Source organism: Natator depressus, chromosome 4 (assembly GCF_965152275.1).
Source record: "Natator depressus isolate rNatDep1 chromosome 4, rNatDep2.hap1, whole genome shotgun sequence".
Taxonomy (NCBI): domain Eukaryota; kingdom Metazoa; phylum Chordata; order Testudines; family Cheloniidae; genus Natator; species Natator depressus.
The window spans coordinates 12,457,786-12,475,930 of record NC_134237.1 but is presented as its reverse complement, the minus strand read 5'-3'; the positions used below and the strand labels follow the sequence as shown (position 1 = coordinate 12,475,930).

General features: G+C 41.7%; 1 protein-coding gene across 1 annotated transcript in view; it reads right to left on the bottom strand.

The window, feature by feature from the left end:
• ADAMTS3 (ADAM metallopeptidase with thrombospondin type 1 motif 3) overlaps positions 1 to 17,841 on the bottom strand; it is a 184,637-nt gene extending 166,796 nt beyond the window's left edge. Inside the window, exons 1-3 of the mRNA XM_074950410.1 lie at positions 17,723 to 17,841; positions 15,959 to 15,986; positions 5,733 to 6,139 (exon numbers count right to left, since the gene is read on the bottom strand). Of these exons, the coding sequence (XP_074806511.1) occupies positions 5,733 to 6,139; positions 15,959 to 15,986; positions 17,723 to 17,791 (504 nt within the window). The 5' untranslated portion in view covers positions 17,792 to 17,841. The remainder of the gene's footprint in view (positions 1 to 5,732; positions 6,140 to 15,958; positions 15,987 to 17,722) is intronic.
• Between the last annotated feature and the right edge of the window lie 304 nt (positions 17,842 to 18,145).

Below are 18,145 nucleotides of genomic sequence, written 5' to 3'. Positions count from 1 at the left end.
AAATGCATGAGCCTCTTGTATTTGTCCATTCTCCCTCCCCCATCACCAACACCTGTCACCCCACACACTCCCTCAAAAGCATATTTAGGGTAAAAACATGAAGTTATCCATCAGCAACATGGCAGGACAATGGATTTCTCCAAGTATAATGGTTTGCATAAACCTTGGATGGAAGCTGCTAAACATTTAGAAGGCTCTTTTGTGCCAGATGTTAACATACTAAAGAAGCCTGCATGGATCTGTAGAGTGTATGTCACATGCTGGGGACACCACAGGGGTGAGAGTAAAGAGCTCCAGACAAGCCAGGATGATGGTGACCCTAGGTATTTGCTTTAGTCAAAGTTTATTACAAAACAAACCATTAAAAACAGCAATTGAAAATCCATTTTTAACAACTGATTTAAGTCATGATTAAAACATTTAAATCAATCTACCTTGATATTTCTACACTTAAAGTCTAGTGAATTCCATTACTTAGAAGCTTACACGCTTAGAAAGCTGTATTTACAAAGCACAGGAGTTATTCAACTATACTTTTTCCACCATGTAGATTAAAAACACTTATTACACCAGGCACAAGTAAATACTAGAAACCTGTCTCCTGCAAATCTGCTTTGAACTGATTAAATTGCACCTCTTTGAAAGTCTTGCAATTATGTTCCAACTCTGTTGCACCATGTTTCTCCATCAGAGAATGATACTCTCTTAGCAAAAGATCTTACATGATCAAGTAAGGTTCCATCATTTTTGGATGGTTGGACCATTAAGGCTGCTGTAACTGCCCAATTTCTTAGAGTCAGACCTGTCAAATGTATAAAATGACCAATACAACCTCGGGGGCATATTCCGCGTTTAAAAAGGAAGTGAACTTGTAACTACCATACTTACTAACATATGTTACAGTCAACACTTCATTTAGCCCAGAGGTGCGCTAAATATGTCCCCACAGGGGTAAGCCAGAGGTGAAGGTACACTTAACACAGTTCGACAGATCAGATCAGCTATGTCTAAATTAAGCATCTCCTGAACACTTATAGGGCCTGTTCTCTTTCTTCACAGACCAGAAAAGATGGGATAAACAGAAACAGAGGGGGATAGGAGTTATGGTGTCATTGCTGACCTGCAAAGAGAATAGAGAGAAGGGAACACAACAAGAATAAGGGAGTATGAACGTGTGATGGGAAATTACGTGTACTTGTCTTACTAAATGTAGCTCTGGGAAACATTTCAGGCCTCGTTAAACCTATTCAATAGTGCACCTTTGTTGTAACCCCATTTAATTAATTTCAGTTGGTTCTATCTTTAAATCTTTAGTAAAGCAAGTCAACTGAAAGAAAAAGTGAGGCAACACTTCCTCTACAAATGGAGTTGTGCTGACTGTAGTCTAGGTTAACTGTAACTTATTGATCCAAGCTAGTTCGGGCTTTTCTGCTTTGCCCTTCTCCAGTGACAGAGATCGCAGGCTTTGATTTCTCAGACTCACACAGCTGAGGGATGTTGTTATATCCAGCTGATTAATGTCAGCCTGGCAGAAGGATATAAAGTTTTCCCGTAATAGTCTTCCAAGTTTATCCCTTCTTCCCACTGCTCCTTCAACATTTCTGCTTTAAGGCAACCGAATTCTAAGTTTAAGACCTCACTTTTCCAAACGTTTTCCACTAAAGCTTGTCCCTGCAAAGGCAGACAGTGTTAGCTATGCTGAGGATCTGCAGGCCAAATTCTGCCCAGACTTGTACCCCCAGGCAACCCCACTACATTCAATAGGGTGGCATGAGGTATAAATCAAGGCATAATGTGGCTCCATGCTACTATGCAAAATCTGAAAAGATTTACTTTGCACTGTGAAATCCCTTGGTGAGTAAAACACAGTTATAAGCTTTGTTGTAACTCTGACAACAGTATTTGACAAACTATGAATACTACAGTTTGTCACAGTGATTGAAGCAACATAGGGAATATACCGTCAAAATTGAAGGAAACTATGTTTCCAAAAACAAGGCCTCAACCCTGCATTGTGTAGCAAAACTAGTGTTAGGCAGTATTGTGGATCCATTTTCCCTCCTAAACACATCTCATTTCCTTTAAAATCACTCAGAAATTCCACTTTCATGTCAACAGGCTTTACAAGTTACAGATTCCTCATTAAATGCTCATATTTCATAGCACTAGCCAGCCATTCACAAACCTAGAATTATAAAATATAACTTTCAAACATGATCATAGAAAAAATGTGACAGCTTCTACTATTACTCAGGTGCTTTTTTTCTAAAATTACTGGTTATGCATGCATTTCTGGGAACCAATTAAAAAAAAAAAAAAGGATTACCTTAAGAGACATTACACAGATTTGTACATAAGAATTTTCCTTGCAATGTTAAAAACAAACTGTTAATATCTTAATTATTTTATGCAATGATAGCCAAATAAACAGTTTTGTATTGAAAGAATTCTGATAATTTGTCAGGTTTTTTTAAAATGCAAATTCAGACACAGGAAAAGTCCAGAGGCAAAGTTCTGCTTTCAGTTCACCAGTGTAAATCCAGAGTTCTCTATACATTGATGTCAATGTAACAGAGCACAATTTGGCCACATTATTTTCTCAACAGCAATACAACCTTACTGCCAAGTATGAAACCTGGTAATAAGCCAATATAAATTCTAGTAATATATATACACAAGTACAATTTAATGAAATACAGAACGTGCCCAACTACCAGCAGGTATCTTACAATTTATGTTGAAGTTTTTATTAAAAACCTCCTTATTTCAGATTACTTACTCACAAAACAAAAATTTGCCAGGATTTTCATTGACTGGTAGCAAGCCAAGTATTCCATTCTAGTTACTCATGATATCAAACTTACCTTATAAACTACACAGTCAGTGAATTGTTACCATACTGATTAATTCCCACCCCCCCTGCCCCCTGGTGATAACTCCTTTCTGGAGGCCAGGGACTGGGAGTGGCAAAGCAGCTAAGATACCCAGAGATTCCCCTTACCCAGAGGGAATCCCTACGTAGCTGGTGAAGCCTGCTTTGTAGAGTAGAGCAAAACAGCTGGAGGGGAGGCCAGGATCTTGTCCCTGAGGGTTTAAATAGACAGCACAAGCAAATGAGGCAAGCTGAGTGGAACAGGAGCCAATACTGACAATAAGTTATCAAAATGGGGTGAGTGTCAAAAAAAGGTAACAACAAGGAAGCAGAGTAGAAATAGTTACTTTCACATGCTCTGTGCAGCACGTACCTCACATCAGAGAAAATCCCCCTGTTCTATACTGAATTGGCATTGCCCTGCATTTTTATACTATAATTAGATTTTTTTATTATTAGTTACTAGTAATAAAAAAGTCCAAACACACACAGATACATTTAATCAATTAATCCACACTTCACCGCCAGCTTTACCGGAATGTCACAATGTAGGCCTTCAGGGTTTCATATTTCAGCTCTGTATTTGAAAGCTAAAAACTACTTTCTCAGTCAGATTTCAAACATGGGTTGAATACTATAGCTTGTAGGGCAGTGGTTCTCAAACTTTTGTATTGGTGACCCCTTTCACATAGCAAGCCTCTGTGTGCAACCCCCCTTATAAATTAAAAAACACTTTTTTACATATTTAACACCATTATAAATGTTGAAGGCAAAGCAGGGTTTGGGGTGGAGGCTGACAGCTCGCTACCCCCCATGTAATAACCTCGTGACCCCCTGCGGGGTCCTGACCAGTTTGAGAACCCCTGTTATAGGGCCTAATTTTAATCCCATTAAACTCTATAGCAAAATTCCACAGACTCCAATGAGAAAAGGATTTGGCCCTATATCCACAACGAGGAATTTTGCAGAGTTCACTTGAATTTCCCCACTCCTGAGGGATGAGTTTGGGAAGGAGGACTACAGAAGCATCAGAACGTGGACTCCCTACTACATAGCTTTCCAGGATCCCAAAGGCAGATACTGAGGGCAGCTGCTCGGTGTGGATCTCTGACCAGCCCCACCTTAGCAGGCCACTCACCCCTCTACAGGATCCCAGGGAGAGACAGATGCAGGCACGTGGCCCGAGTTACTACTGCTCAAAGCAGTGGCACTTTAGGTGCAGTTATTCACTCCCCACCCTAGGTTACCTAGGAGGCTAAATACCATTTAGAGCATTTCTTCTTGGCCCATCCCCCCAAAAAACACATCAGCCTCCTAATTTTTCATTTAGGACCCCACGTTATCTGCCTTCCTCTGCTTATGCAAGTGGAGGTTAGCAAGGACAGGAACTACTCCATTCCAATTAACTCAACACTCGGCAAGGGCATCTTTTCAGCAACACGTCTCTCTTTGCCTGTGCAGCCACACACCTAAATCTAACTCTGTCTAATCCAATTTACTGTCTTGAAGCGTTACTGATAACGCATAGCTCCCAGCCTCAGCAGCTCATTTATAATGAGAGCACTATAGCCATTGCTTATATGAAGACACACACTGGGCTCAAAAATCTGCACGTATCTTTGTAAATTGTGCATGCTATTACCAAACTGGATTTAAAAAAAAATAAAAATAAAAATAATTAAAAAAACTCACCAGCAAATCGATCATATCAGCTATAAACAAATATCAATTATGAAGATTTCCTTTCTTTAAATTAACAAAAGTTCATTAAACCAGTGAGTGGTTTCCATGAAATAAAACTAACGTACAACTTCACATTGCATTCCAGAAACAGAGGAGCATAGGTGGCTAGTACTTAAGGTAGAATGGGATCAAATCATTTATGCATCTGGCATCCAAGATGGGAAGCTCTTTCAAAGAAGGGACATCTGTTGTTGCAGGCCTGCTCATACCATTTCTCTCTTGAAGAGCAGTATATAAAAGCTCTATATTAATCTTCCAGGAAGTTGCAATTATGTTTATGTTACTGCTTCTACTACTTAAAGAGTACAGTGCAAGTATTATTAGCTTTCTTTGACACATGAATTGAGTTAATGAACTGCATATGCAGTCACTGTATGTCCCATCTTTGTGTACGGCATCTGTGCACCAACCCAGTCTATCTTTACAGATAACGCTGCTGAATCTACACTGACATACTTTAGTCTAACATAATAACCAGACCAAAGTACCTTCAGAACACATCACCTATAAGTACTGTGATCCAACTGATGCTTTTAAAGTGTGAGAATAGTATAGAAATATAATAGTATATAAATATATATATATATATAAATAAATAAAATATATAAATATATACATAAATAAAAAAATATAATAGTATATAAAAAAAATTTCTTTTTCTAAAGAAACATGCCTGATTATTTTTAAACTGTCATTGTTATTTTGAGGGGATCAGTCTGTGAATGTGCTGCACCTCAAAATATGCATAATAATATTGGACGTAGACACATCTATTTATTTATATCATTTGTAAGCTCACGGACTATAAAACTGCTAATGATAACTTTGTTACACTTGTTTTCCCTGTTTGCAACATATCACAAAAACCAAAATACCCACACTAACAGGTTTGATTTGTATCTCTCCTACGTTGATGTCAATAAGGGATAAGTCCTGCAGTGGAGGTATTCCAGCATGAGGCCCAATGACTCCACATAAAACAAGGGTGCAATTTCTAATGGGTTTGGAAAATGAAGTTAACCAAATTAGATCATAACTGTTGGATACTTAACAGCAATTAAAGCTTTGTGGAAAAGGGATAAAGATCCAAACATATATGCCATGGAATAAATCTTACCAGACCATCACAGTTGCTAATAGCAACAGATGCTCCTGGGATATCAGTGATGTCTCCAACATATGCACAATCGGTCCACAGAGGCTCTTTTTTCCATATCCGCTCTGTTGCGCTTCTAGTCTGACTTTTGTTACCAGCCTCAGTTCCATTTCCAGTTTCCACAGCGTCTTCATACCATTCCACTACAGCCTCCGGAGCCACCAGACGGGTGTTAGGCTTCAGCCTGAGATGGAATTCCCTTCCAAAAGCTGTGATATTAAAATACAGTTGTTTGGGGCTTTGGGATACATCCCTTGTTAATCTTCTCTGATGGCTTGCGGAGAGAACGTTGGAGATGAAGCTTCCATCCGCACCAGTGCTGATCGGAGTCACTAGCCCATACAGCCTCGGTCTGATTTTTGGTAAATCTGTCCAAAAAACAAACACAAAAAAACCAAAATTGGAATGAGAGTATAAGAACAAGTTTGAAAAATGGAGAACAGATACGTAGCTACAGAATAGGAAACCACCAAAATAATGATGAGCAAAGAAATTCACTTACAGCTGTGTCATGGACTCATCCATTGTATGTAAATATTGAGGATTCTTCCCAACCATGATTAGTATTATGCAGTAGACACCAGAAAACCAAGGAGATATAAGGTGAATAATGCACTTGAGGCCTAAATTCAGAGGCGATGTAAGTTCGAACCTTACGCATTGACTTAAGATCCCTTAGTACTACTTACATTCACTCCACTGATGTATAAAAGGAGTCTACCAGAGGGGCCAGAAGATATAAATTAAAGTAGGGTTGGAGGTATTTTAATTTACATCTATAAAATGGTTGTGCTTCCCACACCGGCCCGGAGAGAGTTGAAGTAGGCCAGCTGGGCCCCATCAGCCAATTCAGCTGCAAAGAGAGGGAGATTTAGGCTGTGTGGAAAGCACTATATTAGATGGGAGCTCACCTGTGAAGGAACAGGCAGGGCTTCTATAAAGCCAGGAGGCTGGCAACACAGCAGGGAAGAAGCCTGCACTCTCTCTCTTCTTGAGGAAAGGGAGAAGGAAGAGGGGATAGGAAGCCAGGTGGAAGAGTTTACCTAGTAGCCCCAGGAGAAACTACTGACTAGGAAGGCTCATGAAGGAGAAGCTTAAAGCAGCATGGTAGGAAGGAGTCCAAGAAACAGAGCAGTAGGTTTGGTGACCTTAACTGCTCACTGTAGGGCCCTGGACTAGCACCCAGAGTAGTGGGTGGGCCTGGGTTCCCTACCATCCACTGCAGAGTGGTATTGCTAGGTGCAGTAAACGGGAAGACTGCCCCACTCACTGTGGAATGACACAGCCAGGGGAGCGGGCATGCAGACTGCCTGATGCAGCTGGTGCAGAAGGACTCTGAAAGACTCCCCCAGAAAGGGAAATCACAGGGTGACCTGGCCAGAGGGCTGAGCCACGAAGCAGCCGTACCGCAACAGAAGGAAGTGCCACCCAGTGGCGAGCAGAAGACCCAATGACCAACTGCTTGCAGCAATTGAGTTATGCCAACTTAGTTTCCCTTTTATAGAGACAGAATGGGTGTAAGCAGGCCTAGTTAGTGTAAGGGAATCTAATTTACGTCATCACTCTGTTTGACCTCAAAGTCAATCCTAAATTTCCTTCCTTTTGTGCCACAGTTAGGTCTTTGCTGTTATTCTGACACAGCAATTTTAACCACAGAATTATTTCTCCCCCTGTAAATAAACATGAAGAGATCCAAACAGAAAGAGAAAATGTATTCGACAGAATATTGCCCATCATGTTATGTATTTAGAAAACAATTTCAGCCAAAGCTCAGGCTTACAGATATCAGTTGCAAGATTTCCACTGACTTCAATGCAACCAGAAGTTGGCCCCTTAAATGCATCATATTTACTCATCTTATTACATCACTTCAATTCTAAGCACAGAGATATTATTACAATGATCTGTATAAAAAGCCACAAATGTTTAGTACCTTCATGTGATAGCAAGGATGTTTAAACTAAAAAAAAAAAAATTAAAATTGAACATGGGCCCAGTTTTCAAAGTTGGTTGAACATATGAAGATATGCCAGGATAGGCACCTTGACTGTAAGACTCTAGGGCCTAAATTAGGTAGGTGCAAATGTATGTGTCCAATTGCACATGGCCCCCATATGATTTAGGCTTCATACATAGGGGAGACCAAAGGTCTGAATTTTTTCCATTTCAAAGTACTCAGGAGATTCCTTGCTCTTTATGTGTAAGTGCCAAAAATGAGTGAACACCAATTTCTTGGATTCTCCTTTACAAAACCCCATGAGATTGTTCTACATGTGCATGAAACAAAGTAGTTTGTTTCCTTGCATGGCAGCTTCCCAAAGAAAGTGTCATGTTTTGTACTGTAACTCGGCATTCTCAGAAAATTGATTTATAGTGTAAAAATAAAACCTGAGGGATTCTTAGCTAGAGTCATCCCAGCAAATGCCACTGCAATGATTCATCATGTCAATGTATTAACACAGCTGAGCGGACGGGAATCCTATCGGCTCTGACGTGTCCCTCCGTGGCTCTCCAATGAATGTCTTTTTTACCCACTGACCTACTCTTTCCCTTCCTCCTCCTGAAACCTGAAGTAGAATATGGTAAAAGACACAGGAGAATGGAGAAGGTGAGAAAACCAACTTTGAGAGATGCTGGGTAAGATCCTGGACCCTGCTCCAGTGATAGAGCAACTGTAAAGCCAGCACATCCAACACCCTGTGAATTGTACCTCCATAGGGGGGATCCTCAGGTGGTGTAGGATCTGCTTTGGTGGCTCTATGTCATCACTGTTCCCTGCCCTAGGCACAGGGGAGAAAGGAGGCATAATTAGGATGCCTCTATACATTGCTGAAACCCCCAGCTGCCTAGCTGTTGAGGCTGTGTAAGTCAGCATAGTCCTGGGGCAGATCTAACTTAGCCCAGGCATCCACCAGGTAAACATGCCCAGATTGGAGGAAGAGTAAAGGTGGGTTAAAGCCACTTTTGCCTATCTGCCCTCTATCTGCCACCACTGGTCAGAACAGAGGATTTGAGCCACAATTCCTACCTGATAAGCAGCAAAAGTAGCTGATCTGTAGGCTTTAAATTGGGTCCTAGATGCACATATTTGCAGGAGTGAATATAATGCTCGAAGGGTGCCAGAATGACAGTCCATGAAACGCGAGTCCTCTGTGTGCTGTGTAACCGGCACGAGACAAGCAGTGGCAGTGCATGCTACCCCATAGTTCCTCACCAGGCTCCTGGAAGAGCCACTTAGTTGGGAGAGGGTAACTTTTTTCCTCCCTTCCCATGCAGTCCATCTTCTAGGAGACTGGCAACAAACTTGCTTTTTAGTGGTATATGGATAGCTGTCTCGTAGGAAATTAACTGTTAAAGGATAGCTATGATTTATTTCAAATAAACCACCTAATGGCCAACCATCCTGAACTTAAGCCTCATGTGGACTATGGCTAAGTTACACAAGGGAGGGTCTCTGTTTCTTTACTTCCCACCATATTTCCTCAACCAGGATATACTGGGGCCTGCTATTTCTCCACTTTATACTGATTTTACACCAGTGTAACACCACTTAAGTCAGTGGTGTTAACTCTCAATTTACACTAAGCAACACTGAGAGGAGAATCAGGCTATTAGATGTCCAGGTCTCTTCCTGTGATGGTAGAAGGAATGGCATTCCCTGTGCAAGGGCAATGATTCTGGACCAAACTGACGCAGGACATGAATCTGAGCATAAATCTCACCACCTATGGAGCATGCTGTGAGGCACACCTGGCTCAAGGCAGAATTTCCTCAAATGATCATGTAATAAAGACAGCCAATGCAAAAAGAATTAACCAGTCCCAATTCCTATAAAGTGGGTGTTGGAGGGGGTAGAGGGCAGTGCTACCTTCTTGGTACCATTTGATATATCTTTACTACTGAGTGGCTCAGATACTGATGTGTGCCACAGAAATACCTCTAAATAAACATACTTAATTAAATGCATTAAAACTTATCCATTCTCAACCTAAAACAGATTTGAATGGATGACAGAGGTAAAAGGCTCTCGTATCCAATATCAATCCACTGAATAATCCAGAACCTATTTATGCAGACTACCCAGTACTGATAATGTAATTGGAAAATTCTCAATTGCTACATTCAACTATTTCTCCTAATTATAGTCTATTTCTTACCCTCCAAAAAACCCTCCACAACCCTATCATGGTAAAACACAATCCTGGCTTCAGAACACAGGCTGAGATATACAGTTTGGCATCTTCACCCCTTTCCACCACTCCAAAGATTAAAATAGTGCCCCTTCTATGACACTTACTGTCGCTGACAGCTTCATGTCTCAGAACACTAACCCATTCCTCACAGTTGGGATTACCTAGTTTTGCAGCCGAGTTGATTCTGCATTAACTTCCTCAATTTCTAACTGATATTGCTAACAGTAGAGGCAGTCAGGAAAAATAATGTCCTAATAGCTGGTGTACGGAAATGGAAATTTTTCAAGCATGTTATGGAAATATTGCAGTCAAGGTGAGTGAAAATACCCTAGTCATTCATACCATTCATTGTGCTGAAAACGACTATGCATACCACAATTAAAATTACCAACTCACAGTGGAATCTTTCCTGAAGGAGGCTTTCACTCTCACCCATAATCAATACAGTCACATCCGTATTAAAAATGCTTTTAAACATTATGCGTATCATTTTAGGGCCTGATCCTGTAATCCTTACCTCATGCAGGACTCCCATTTAAAAATCACTGGGAATTTTATGTAAGGATCAAAAAATTTTATCTTGAGAGTTAGAGAGAGAACCAAATCAAAACTCCAGATTCCACTTTTTCCTGAGAGTATTTGTTTGCTTTTTGGAGTAAGTAGGGAATAGGAAGCAAAGAAGTTGAAATCTGAACACATCCAAGTTTTGTCACTGGGCCCAATCAAAACTCTCAATCCTAATATCCCCCAAATTTCAGTGGGGCTAAATATCCAGATCCAAATTTCACATTTTAGGACCATTTCTACTTAAAATTCACTTACAGATCAATAAAACACAGGTGATTTCTTACTTTTACCCACAACAGATTGTGTGTATTTTTCACACAAGCAGACATCCAAAATGCACAAGTGACAGCCTGACAATCAAAGCCTGAATTTGCAGCACATCTGAGAAGTTACTTTGTACTTTTTATGGTAATGTTCCCAGATTTCAGTTTGTGGGGGAAAGCAAATTGCAGTCATTAATAATGAGAACAGCCAGCTGACCACAAGGAGGTGGGCATGAAGGGTGGGAAGAGACATATTAAAGTTTTTGCCATCAGCAGAGGACTTTCCAAGGTCTGTAAATGTTGAACTAGAAAAGGAAGTCTCATTTGTTCAAAGGCAATCAAAATTAAATGTGACAAGCTTAAATACTGAAGAGAGCCAAACTCTTCCGCTGACTTCAGTCATCCTTTTTTGTAGACTACAGTTTATGGAAATGCTATTCCATCTGTAGGGGTTATTTTTTTCAGATTCTCCATTTTCAAAGCTGCACTGTTTTGCTAATTCCAAGTCTTACTAATAATCAGTGAAAAGCATGAGGAGACAGAGGTGAATTTTATGTTCAAAATTGTACATTGTTTAAAGACAAAAGTAATCATTTATAAAAATATCACATTCTTTTATTAAGCGTTCCAAAACACATAGTCAGGTAAAGGATGCATCTGTAAGAAAAATATATTCATAATATTTTTTTAAATCTAAACAATACTAAAGCATTAGCACGTCTGAACCACACAAGCTGACGTTATTTACCTTATTAGAACGAACGATAATTAAGATTCAAATGTCCTACACTTTCTTTGCACAACTGCATTTGAAAGAGGGATTGTTTCATTATGGGAGTTTTTTTCTTTTAATAGAATGTATTGGCCAAATTTTGGAACCTGGGGAAAGTAAAGCACCAAATACACAGATAAGTCAACTTATTTAGGTGCCTATTTTCTGAAATGCTGAACGCCTACAAATTCCACGGAAGGCAATGAATATTTTGCACCTCTGGAAATCAGGACAAGTTATTTAGATGTCTAAATAAAGGTAGCCAGTTTGTAAAGTTTTCGGTTTAATATTTCAGAAGTTTTTCTTTGCTAATTATTACCAATAAATAAGTATTTAAACAAGGGCTTCTATCCTCCAACTTGAATCTGCACTGAGGTTGTAGGGCCACGGTCTGCCACCTGAGTAGTATCTGACTACTTGAATCCCTTCACTGATTACTTTGAGCAGTTGTACAGTGTATTTAGTGCCAGTCAGGGTGGCAGAATCTAGCTCATAGTGATGAATTAATCATAGCATGACAGCAAGTTATAGCTTCTCTGCAGGATGAAATACAATAGCTACCATGTAATATTCCAAGGCAGAAGTAGCAGCTTGGAAACCTGCAGGGATATGACATGACATCTGTATTACTTTTACCACAAAGGTATGGCTCCTTTGCTTCCACCATAACTACTGTTTGTTACATACTATCTAAGCTGACAGTATCCAATACTGGAGAAGGTAGTTATTTGGTCATTTCATCAGTAAACACACTATACCCACATCATATGAGAAGGATAGTGGTAACAAAACTTGGATTCGTGTAGAATAGATACCCTCCAAGCTAAAAGGACCAGCGCAGCACATTATCAGCTTATTGGGCACAAAGGGGCATACCATTTTGCATACTGTAATATATCTAGGGTGGGAGCACCCAGAGCCAATTTTTCAAGGGAAAAACTGGGAATGAGTGTTAAGAATTCTTACTTTCAGAGGAAATAAATGCTTAACTCCTAATACATCTGTCACTTTTATCATGGTAGAACAGAGACTGTGATAAGCCTTATAAAGGGCAGAGGCAAAACTGCTCCAGTCATTTAGCAAAAGTATTTCTCAACACTGAGAAGGGTAATGATACAATCCAAACTAGGGACTCAATCTTACTCCCCTTGCCTGTGTTAAGTGTTGAGAGCCCTAAGAAGTTAGGAAGCAATTTTGGTTGCTCTCTTCTGAGCAGTCCAGCCAATTCAGAACCATCACATACATGCTTCAGAGGGAGCTGTATCTAGCACTTTTTGGCCAGAAGCAAGGTCTGAGTGAGTGGAAGAAGAAGATGGAATAAGAAAGGTACCCTCAGGAGTCCCAAATGGGTCGGACATCAGTAGGAGCTGTGGTTGTTTAAGCACTTCTAAAAAAATCAAATTCAAGGTTTCTCAAGCAGGGTAAACAAAAACTGAGGCTCTCCAGTTTAGCGGCTAGTGAATTATTGCCCTCAATGACCCCATTTCCTGTACTGTGAACTTGACCCAGTGCTATTGGCAACTCAAGTATTCCTTTCCTGAGTGGCCATACAGGATGCTTTCTGGTATTTTCACAGTTCCTGTAGCATGACAGACCCTTTGCATCACTCCAGTGAAACTGTTTTATGCAGATAAGACGACAAGCTGTTCACTCTCTCCAAAGGCAGCCTGCCAATGTCATTTCAGAGTTGGAAACCAAAGCATCCTTCAAGTGGTAGCACTAACAGCACTGTCAACTCACAGCACGTACACATTGTGGAATTCTGGAGCACACAGAATGGAGATGCTGCACCAAATCAAGTTCCAAAACCGTCTCACAAGAATGCTTTTCTAATTCCAACATCTGAAAAGTCATATAATTCACAATAAGATTTCTGCTTGACAATTATTGTGCACCTGCTCATTGAATTAAGTTATGTAGTAATTTAATACATTAATTTAGTGCAGTTCACTGTGTTTATACATTCTATGTGGGTGTATTTTTAAAAAAAAAAAACCTACACAATTAAACTCATCTTAAATGACCACTCAGGGTACAAGCAAAGATCAGCTGCTTAATAGAGGCAGCCATAGACTAAAGGTCAAAGAAAAGTGTATAGGAAGCTGCAAGAGGATACTTGAAAGTGGTTGCTACCTACTTGGAGACGGTTCTAAGACAGATTTCACTGTATGTACTTCACAGCAGAAACAATCAGATTTCACAGGACCAAAGACATTTTAAAAATAACGGTTTAAAAATGCCCTTTCAGTACAAATTAGGGCAAAAACCAGCACCAGATATGTTTTAAATGCAAAAGTGTTTCTCCACCAAGACACTATCTATTCAGGAAAATGCAGTAGGTAAAGCAAGTCACTTACAATCGTGTTTGGTAAGCCTCCTGAAAAGCAAAAGATCTGAGAAGCTTATGGGCCAAATCTACCTGCCCAAGAGTCACAGAGGAGCCTGAAGGCAATGAAATCAACGTAGTTCTACTATGCAGGAGACAGTAGGCTGCAGTGAGCTCTCACAAGATGTCAAGCACTATGCAGCTATGCTCAACAGGAGCTCCAGCCACACCACTGTGAAAATAGGCTGGAGGACAGGCGCAGACTGTGAGTAGGACCAGAGCCGTCCCTTGGGTATGGCAAACTGAGGCAACCGCTCCGGGCCCCACACTTCGGAAGCCCCACAGGCCAGTGCTGTTGGCTGAAGCAGTTAGTCCCGGAAAGGACGGGTCAGTTCCAGAAGTGACGGATTCGTCACTTCCACTCCAGGCCCCGCACCCCCCTAGGGATGGCCCCGAGTAGGACCAGTGAATCCGCAATAGATTACTAAGGAAGCAATACAGCAACTGCACAGGCTCCTATTACCACCTCAGGATTAAAGGGAGAATTCTATCCTGACCTATCCCCTATGGAGCACACAGCCCAGTTATGCCCAGCTATGCACAGAGACACAGATTTGCCCCATGTATGCAAGATCGTATCCCTAGCCTCTGTGGGTGTCTCAAGAACATTCTCAAACCGTGGCAACTGAGACATGAAAAAGACAAGAGAGAGAGAGAGATCTATTTTCCAGGATAAGGATTTTTTTCCTGAAGTACGATATCATTTCTAAGAGCAGCATTTCCATATAGCTTATGGTTACTGAAATGCAAAAACAATCCAAACTGCATGGAAACAACCAAAAACAAAAACACAAGGTCAGCACACAGTTGGAAAAAAAGGGTTTGCCAATTAAACATAAACCCACACAAGTGCCTCATTTCCCATTACTCATAGGTAGTAGTAGAAATTAACCTCAACACACTAGAATTCAGTGCCAGAATTAAAATTAAAAGAGAAAGACCTCCACAATTCAGGAAAATGCTTGAACTTGCTTTCAGAACACCTGGCATATGCTGGAAGGTTAAAACTTCAAATTGGGAGATTTTGCTGGGGTGGAAGCATTACTCTCCTATATAGCACCTTTCATTTGAGAGTTTCAAAGCACTGTAACAAACATTAAGTAAGCCTCATAACATCCCATGGAAGTATTATAAACACCCTTTTCACAGATGGGTAAACGGAGAAATGCATACGGTTACACTCCCCAGGTCAAATACTAACCCAAGAAGAGAATCCAAGAGACCAGACACCTATTCCTATATTCTGCTAGCTAGAACACATTCCCTTCCATAAAGATAGAGGACCAAATTCTCAGCTTGCACAGCTGTACTGAAATCGATGGAACTGCTCCCATTTGCACCAGCACAGTATTTGTTCCAGAATTTCCAGTCTTTTCTTTTCACCACTGTCCCTTGAGAAATGTAGTAGTTCAAAAACAAAGTGATTTAAATTTGTAATAGAGATGGCAAGGTTTTAAAGTGACCAATGGATACTGAGGGAGAAACCTTTTCTTCAGGTCCCTTATTCACCCTGTATTCCACACTGTCATCATAACAAAATATGTCTTGCTAAAAAAAAAAACGTTAAATGCTTACACACGATATCAACACTGTCCAAAAACATGTTTTGCCCTTCCCAAAACTGAGTAAGTATTGCTTCCTTTTTTCAGGAAAGTACTCAGACAAAAAGAATCCCACATATCTGATTTACCATGAGATTTGAACGGCCGGTTTAACTGTGCTCCAATTTTTAACTTTTGCTGGTTTTGTTCTTTTAAAAGGGAAAGTGTAGATTTTGTTGAAGTGTGAGGGTGAAAATGAGAGGGCATAAAGACAAATTACATTACTGCAGATCTACACATTTCTGCTGGAAGGAAGAATCTATGGTTCAAGTGTGAAAACGTTGTTAGTCTGCACATGCACTAATAGTGTCTTCAAGAAAAGAAGTTTAAATAAACTGACTTATTGAGCTTATTTACTTCACTTTCCTTTTCGGGGGAAAAAAACAAAACAAAAATTATTCTTACCTATTTGGATCGTTCCTTCTTTACCAGCCTGCAGAGGGGGGAAAAAAAAAAAACACACACACACACAAAACTGTTAGTTTAATTATTATGTGCTGTGTTACTTACTGCAAAATATGTGTTTCTGGAAAGTGGAAAATCACTTGGTTTGTACTGCACTGTTGGTAGATTTCTGCTTTTGGTTTTCTGAGGTGGCATTTTTCCCTAACTGAATAACCAGCTGTTCCCACCAATATACGAATAGACTTCATAATAAGTTTAACATAAATAGAGCAGCTAAGAAGTCCTAATTCTGAATGAACCATTCTATAAATTGTGACACTGTGCCAAAAAATAATTCCAGTGGCCAAAGAAAGGCCTTAAAATGAATTAACGCTATGATTCCTGAAGAGTGGGCGTGTGAAGGAATAATCGGGCATGTATGGTGACAATTTTGATACCAGGGAAACCAAGGAAAGCAAAAACTACCCTTCCCTACGTACAGGCAGTTAGGCATCATGCTGAATAGCTCATGCAAAGAGATGGGAGAGCTACATACACAGGATTCAGACAGAGCAGCCTGCTGCACCCTGCTGGAGTCAATGACAAAACTCCCAGCTGGCTGCGGGATAGGACTCAAGGTAGCTGCTGCCAGACTAAGGACTCATTCAAGTTTGTGGTTTACCTTGCTGGGGACAGAAGAGGGGACACTAAACTCTGCAAAAAGAAGGGGGGTGGGAGGGCAGCGGAGAGACATGCTCAGCAACGGAAAAGGGAAAAGCCAGGAAACGCTCCCCCCCCCATCTGTCAAAGCAAACTTTGCAGCAAAAGGATTGTGCAAGCAATTCCCTTTTGACACGTGCATAATGGATCGCTCTCCCCTAAAGCCGAATGATTTCCTCCGCAGCCCACGCGTTTCCTCACTGGCATGAGAAAGACCAGAAGACAATTACAAGCACCTTGAAAAGAAAACCCCACTTTGAATGGATTTCTTAAAGGATCAAAATGAAAGGGGGAGAGAGACAAGAGAGCAAGCTTCCAGATCCATTCATGATTCCACATGCCCCGGGACAGAGGGACGGGGAGAGCTAAGCAAACGAATAGATTTCAGAGTAACAGCAGTGTTAGTCTCTATTCGCAAAAAGAAAAGGAGTACTTGTGGCACCTTAGAGACTAACCAATTTATTTGAGCCTAAGCTTTCGTGCGCTACAGCTCACTTAAGTCTTCTCTCTCTCTCTGCTGAGATTATTAATCACCGGAGAGACTAATCACGGTTTACGTTATGGGGGAAGCGCCTAGCTTTGGTAGCAATCATTCCTCTGAGATCAAGCCACTTAACAGTCAGTCCGTTAAAGAAAACACGATAAAACCAACCCAGCGTTAGCAGGGGTCAGTGGATGTAGGTGAAAATAAAGGAAGGCGCTGCTGTTATGCTGCACAGCAATCTAACTGGAGGGAGCAGTCTGGCAGCAATCATCCCTCCAAGAGCCAGCCCTGTAGCAGGTTTCAGAGTAACAGCCGTGTTAGTCTGTATTCGCAAAAAGAAAAGGAGGACTTGTGGCACCTTAGAGACTAACCAATTTATTTGAGCATGAGCTTTCCTGAGCATCCGATGAAGTGAGCTGTAGCTCACCAAAGCTTAAGCCCTGTAGCAGTTAGCCCGTACGAGCAAATGCCTACAGACCAGCCGCCCGAGCTCTGCCCCCCTCCGCCGCTACAGAAGCCGAGGGAGAAGACAGCGGCATCAACTTTGCAGACAAAGCTACGGCTGCGATGTAGCCACTTACCTGTTCATCGGCGGAAGTCCTCACCTCTCCCAGAGAGGCTGCAACGAACAGCAGGGGCAGGAGAACCATCACGAGTCCAGAGCCCTCCCGAGAACAAACGACCCGCGCTCCGCCACGCCACACGCGCCTCCCCCGGCCCCCCCAGCCGCGCACCCCCCCGCCCCCGCAGAGCCCCGGGCAAGTCCCCGGGCTGGCAGCGGACAGGCGCTCGGAGCGCTCCCAGAGGCGGCCGCCCGCCCGCCCAGCCGCTGCTCCAGCCCGCGGGGCCGGGCCCCGTCTCGGCTCCCTCCGGCCGGGGGCCGCTGGGCTGCCAGGAGCCGGGGCAGGGAGAGTCGCTGCGCGGCCGCCTGTCGCTCGCCGAGCCCTGCCTGCGCCGCTCGCCTGGCGACCTGCGGGGCTGATAAAGCCGCCTGCCCCAGCCCG